The 5,347-nt window shown below is 59.5% G+C and overlaps 1 protein-coding gene across 1 annotated transcript in view; it reads left to right on the forward strand.

Annotated features, from left to right (window-relative positions):
- CACNG3 (calcium voltage-gated channel auxiliary subunit gamma 3) overlaps window positions 1–5,347 on the forward strand; it is a 42,650-nt gene that overhangs the window by 33,972 nt on the left and 3,331 nt on the right. Inside the window, exon 2 of the mRNA XM_009648103.2 lies at window positions 3,530–3,613. Within this exon, the coding sequence (XP_009646398.1) occupies window positions 3,530–3,613 (84 nt within the window). The remainder of the gene's footprint in view (window positions 1–3,529; window positions 3,614–5,347) is intronic.

Genomic DNA, 5,347 nt, shown 5'->3' on the forward strand with positions numbered 1-5,347 from the left:
TTTAAATGCTGGGCAGAGGAGGTGCTTAGGGCCAGGGTTTAGTGGTGGGATGGCAGGGTTAGGGGAGCGTTTAGGCTTGGTGATCTTAAAGGGCTTTTCCAACCTGAAAAATTCCATGATTCTATGATTGTGAATGCCAGAAGTGAGGCCCTTGGGGGTCCTGGCTCATTCAGCTGCTGCTCAGGGCAGGGGGGTGCCAGCCCCCCCAGCCCAGCGCTGGGTTTCAGTGGGGGCTCAGCAGCACAGGGAGCCTTGGAGAACTTCAAAGATATTGAGCCTGAGAAAATTAGTATTCTCGTTTGCACGCTGTGCTGATGGGCTGACTCAGACTCTAAACTCCTTTCCCACGTGGCACCAAGGGAAAGTTTCCTCTCGCTAATCAGATGATGAATGCTGGCCCTGCGCCCCTGCCCCGGAGGGTGCTGCAGAGGGAGATGCTCCTGCACTGCCCGGGAGTCAGTGCCGCTGGAGGAGCATTTGCAAAGCCCCACACGCTGCGCCGGCATCCCTGGCCAACAACACCTTTGCAGTCCTTAAAAGTCGGAGAGGGCAGATCCGTCCCACCAGCAGCTCTGGGGTACGTGGGGCAGAGACCTGCTGGCAGGGACATGGAGAAAGTCAGAGAAGGTAGGTGGATCCTTGAAAGCTGGGAGGAGGAGGAGGAGGAAGGTTGTGCTGCACAGCTGCCATCTCCCCATGCCCAGTGCCTCCTCAGCCCCGTCCGTGGCACTTGTTCTCAGCCTCCCCTTCGCCCGCAGTTCCCAAAGCAACGGGAGCAGGCAGTTCTCCCTCAGATGCCGTGTCTCCCGCTTGGATGACAGCTTGCCACCTCCGGCGCTTCATCTCCAGGCTTTAATTGATGCCTGTCACAATGCTCGGCTCCCCCAAGCCTGTAGCCAGAGCAGAGGCTGACAGCAGGATGCCATGCGGGACGCCGTGCGGGTTGGCTTCTCTTGCCTTGAGTCCTGTCCCCTAGTGACACGTCCCATGGGAGCGGGGACAGAGCTAGCGTGATCTGGCCATGTCCTCCAGCACTGGTGTCCTGAGGGGGCTGCCCTTCCTGGAGGAAGATGCTGCAGGAATTCCTCCCGCCTTGCCCTGCCCCTTGCCGCTCTAGAGAAGTCATGCTCCGTGCCTCAGTTTCCCCACTTGTAACATCAAAGACAGCATTTGTTGGCGCTGCAGAGGAAGCACTGCACATGCTCTTGCATTAGTGTTTGCTGCTTGCTCCGGAGAAGATGGCTCTGTGAATCCTGCAGACAGAAGCAGCTGCTGCCACCCCAGGCCCTGAGGAGCAGCTTTCCTGGCCAGCACCATGGCACGAGCTGAGCTCCGAGCCGTATCCCAGTAGAGATCCAGCGTGGCGCTTGGTGTCCTGGCAGGCTGCCAGGAGGAGCAGGCTCGCAGCGTCCACAGGAGGCAACAGGCTGCATCCATCACAACAAATCCATAAGCGCAACTGGGCATAGCCAGGGTTGTTTGGTTTTTTTTATTATTATTATTATTTCTTAATGCCTTTCATTTCTTTCCACCTGTCCATCAGCAGGGCATGGGCCAGGCTGCTGGCCTGGGTGGACGGAAGAGCAGCAGAGGCGAGAGCCTGTTCACAGCCCCGGGCTGTCCCATAAACACGTCTGAGCCATAAGGCTCTGCCCCTCCGTGGCCATGGCCGTGCTGCCCCGTTCTTGCCCCGTGTCTGCATCTTGCAGCGTGTGACTGAGTCCCCGGTGCATCGCCCGCCTGAGCCCAACTCGTCCTTGGCTTTTTCCTCTCGTGGCACAACTGCACGGCTCTGGCACAGGAGAGAGCTGAGCTGAAAGTGCAGCAAGGAGAAAGCCAAAGCGAACGGGCGGGCGTTTAAAGGCAAAATGCATTTGTTTTGCTTCAGAGGCGGGAGGGAAAAAAAGCCATGGAAAAAGAGCCTTTTTTTTTTTCCTCAAATGCTAAGTGGGAGGCCAGCAGATGCCAGAGCATCTGCCTCCTTCCCCAGGCCTTCCAGGCGGCATTGCTGGTGCCCATCGCAGTGGGGCTGCTCCCGCTCCCGTGCCGGGGGGACCCAAGGGGGGAAGGGCAGCGCACGTGGGGCTGCTGGTGGGACCAGGGCTGCTGGTGGGACCGTGCCATGCCAAGCCCGGCTGCGATGCCCACCTGGGGCACTGGGTGCTTATCCGTGGCCGTGCACGAGCATGCAGACGTGTGTGTGCGCTGTGAGGGCCAAGTGAAAGGAGGCTGGAAATGGGGTATGGATGGGTCGTCTCGGTGAGTTTCTGGGCTCTGTCTGCCCCAGCTGCCTGTGTCCCAGGCACGAAGCAGCGCTGAGAAGTGGCAGGAGAGGGTGAACAGGCTAGAAATGTGGTTGTAGTCATTTAAGTGAACTCATCTATGCCCCCCCCCAAAATACATCTCAGAAGCTAAGCTGCGGCCCAGATGTTACTTCGGCAAATGTTCTGGGGATCCTCGTCTGTGCAGCAGCCTGCACCTGTAGGACACCAGTAAATCAAAGCTTTCCTTCAGCCAAGGGGCTGGGGCAGAGGACCCAAACTGGGAGGACTGGGCTGGTCTCGGTGCTGCGCAGCCTCGGGCAGGGGCTCTGCTCAAGCAGCAGCTCTGATCCCAGTGCTGTTGGCATCTCCCCACAGCGGGAATTCAATGTGAAAGCATATGACCCTGGCACTCTCGAATGAGCCCTGGGCTGCAGCCACGGAGCATTTTCCCTGGTGCAGCTGAGCGAGGGGTTGCTCAGAGTTGAAGGCTGGGAGGGTTTATCTACACCTGCATCGATTCTCTGTCCAAACTGATGAGGGGTTTGCCTGGGTGGGTGGGTGCTGGAAGCCAGCAAGTGCCCACCTGGCTTCACCTCCCCTTTACTGGAGAAAATGAGGGCCAGGCGAGCTTTGCCGTGCCCATGGGTGTGCGCAAGGAATGGGGGGAAGCTTGGCAGCAGCCGCGCTGCGATGGTGCCATGCTGAGCACCGTGAAGCTGCTGTCCGGGCTGAGACGGTGCCATGCTGAGCACCGTGAAGCTGCTGTCCGGGCCGAGATGGTGCCATGCTGAGCACCGTGGAGCTGCTGGCCAGTCCTCACAGGTCTGCACGGCCGAAGGGCCGGGCCGAGATGGTGCCATGCTGAGCACCGCGGAGCTGCTGGCCAGTCCTCACAGATCTGCACGGCCGAAGAGGGGAGCGGGAGCTGCACCGTGGAGAGGCTCTGCCTGGGGCTGCTGTGGGGCTGTGGGGGGAGCGGGGCAGCTTGGGCACCTCCTCCCAGCTCAGCCTGTTAAGGACAGGGCTTAGTTTGAGATATGAATGGGCAGCCCCACCAGAGGGGACCAGCAGTGCTTAGAGAATGCTGGAGGCAGCCAGGGACCAAACCGGCCCTGGGGACCAAAGGCAGCATCTGGGGTTGCTGACAGCCCCGCGGTGCCCAGGTGGCTCCTGGGCTGCTGCCATGCCAGCCCCATGCAGCGCATCCCACAGCGTGCCTGCCAGCGCAGAGGGGTTTGAAGGTTTCCCGGCTTGTGTCTCCCCAGGCACCTTCCGAGGAGTGTGCAAGAAAATCGACCACTTCCCCGAGGATGCGGACTACGAGCAAGACACGGCTGAGTATCTCCTCCGTGAGTCTGCTTTCCCATGGCAGGGTGGAGCTGTGCGCGCTCCCTGGGGACCCCACGCTTCACTAGCACCCCCCTCCCTGTCGCCCAGCACCCAGAGCTTCACCCACCCCGCAGGGTCCCCCTGCTGCTAGCAGGTGGCCGATGGGTCGCATCCCCCCGGGCTGCCTGCACGGCAGCGATGACCCTCCGGTTCCCCGAGCGTGGCCGCGTCATGCTGCAGTAGTGGTGGTAATGGCGCATTTGTCTGGTGTTCGCCATCCCCATGGCTGGCCCTGGCAGCTGCTGCACAGCCCCAGCTTGTCGGGGTGCGATGATGGCCTGGGCCCGGGACCCCGCAGGTCACTGGCATGCCACCGCAGGGGTTCCACGTTCCTGCCAGTCTCCCTGTTCCCCAAGTCTCTGCGGCCAGGCTGGATTTGCACGACGAGCATTGGCCACGTGCTCTGCCAGCAGCACCCGACTGCAGGGAGATGGAGTGAAAACAGAGCTGGTGGCTCTCCTGGGACAAACCGAGTCCTCCTGCTCTCCGGGGCCAGCAGAGCCTCTGGGCAGGAGCCACAGGGTTTTTACATGGGGGTACCTGCCTCTGGGGCAAGGCTGACCCTCTGGAGACGGGGCACCGTCTCTGGAGCGCTGTGCACGAGTGCGCGCTGGGGCACTGAGGCGCAGGGTGACAGACACCAGACACAAACAGTGCACACCCAGACACGCAAAGCAACACGGATGTGCAGCGCCCAGCACATTGGCCAGCATGCACATGCATGACAGGCTGTGAAGCCTGCCCAGCACACAGTTCATTTCCACACCTATGTTTCCAGAGAAGAACGTAAAGCAGCAGGGGCATGTGGCAGCCTGGGAGGCGTTGGCATCTCTGGCTGGGAGGAATCCCCAGGGGTGAAGTGGCCGCCAGTGCCCATCGCCCTGGCCTCGGCCCCGTTCCCTGGGGCCAGGCAGTGGCCCCCACCTGCTGCTGCTGATGATGATCCAGATGTTGCTCTGAACTCCCCATTTTCTACCTCTGCAGGGAGCCATCAGCTCTGCTCACCCATCTAAGAGGGGAACGCGTTTAATGAAATTGGTTTGCACTTTCAGTAGATTAGCGTTTTAAGTTCTTCTCCCACCCCCTCCCACATTTAAAACAAAAAGTCTATTTTAAAGCCCCCAGAATGGCATTTCAATGGGGCTGCTCTGTATTTCTGTGCTTTTAATAAAGGCCCTAATAGAGTGATGAGAGCCCAAACCAAGGCATGGCATATTTTCACTGCAGCAGGTAGTGATTTGCTGCATTAATTACTGTTTATTGTCATTTTGGAAGCTGAACTTCTGACAGGCCATGTAGAAAAGACCCTTCTTTGTGTAGCCCTTGGCCAGCGACTCCTGAGTGTGCAGAGAAGGGCCCTGCCAAAGTTAAGCCCCTGGGGATGGAGCCCAGTGCCGGGGTCACAGCACCACACGTGCTGGTCTCGGGGGCTCGGGCTTTGTGTTCGTTTTGATGATGTTCCTTCCCCTACATCAGCAAACGACTTTTTTGTTGAACTTCAGGTGTGTTAGTTGGTAAATTCTTGACTTCTGAAGCAGCTGCAATAGTTTGGGGTCCTAAGGGACGGGTTCCTGACCCTCGCGGTTGGCAGGGCAGCCAGCTGAGATCTGGGGGGTTTCTGCGATCCCCAGGCTCCACCCAGAGTCACAGCCACAGCCTAAACCCGCGGGGGTTGGGGTTGGTAATGGGAAGGT

The sequence above is a fragment of the Egretta garzetta genome, unplaced genomic scaffold (genome assembly GCF_000687185.1).
Source record: "Egretta garzetta isolate BGI_Z169 unplaced genomic scaffold, ASM68718v1 scaffold71, whole genome shotgun sequence".
Classification (NCBI taxonomy): Eukaryota; Metazoa; Chordata; class Aves; order Pelecaniformes; family Ardeidae; genus Egretta; species Egretta garzetta.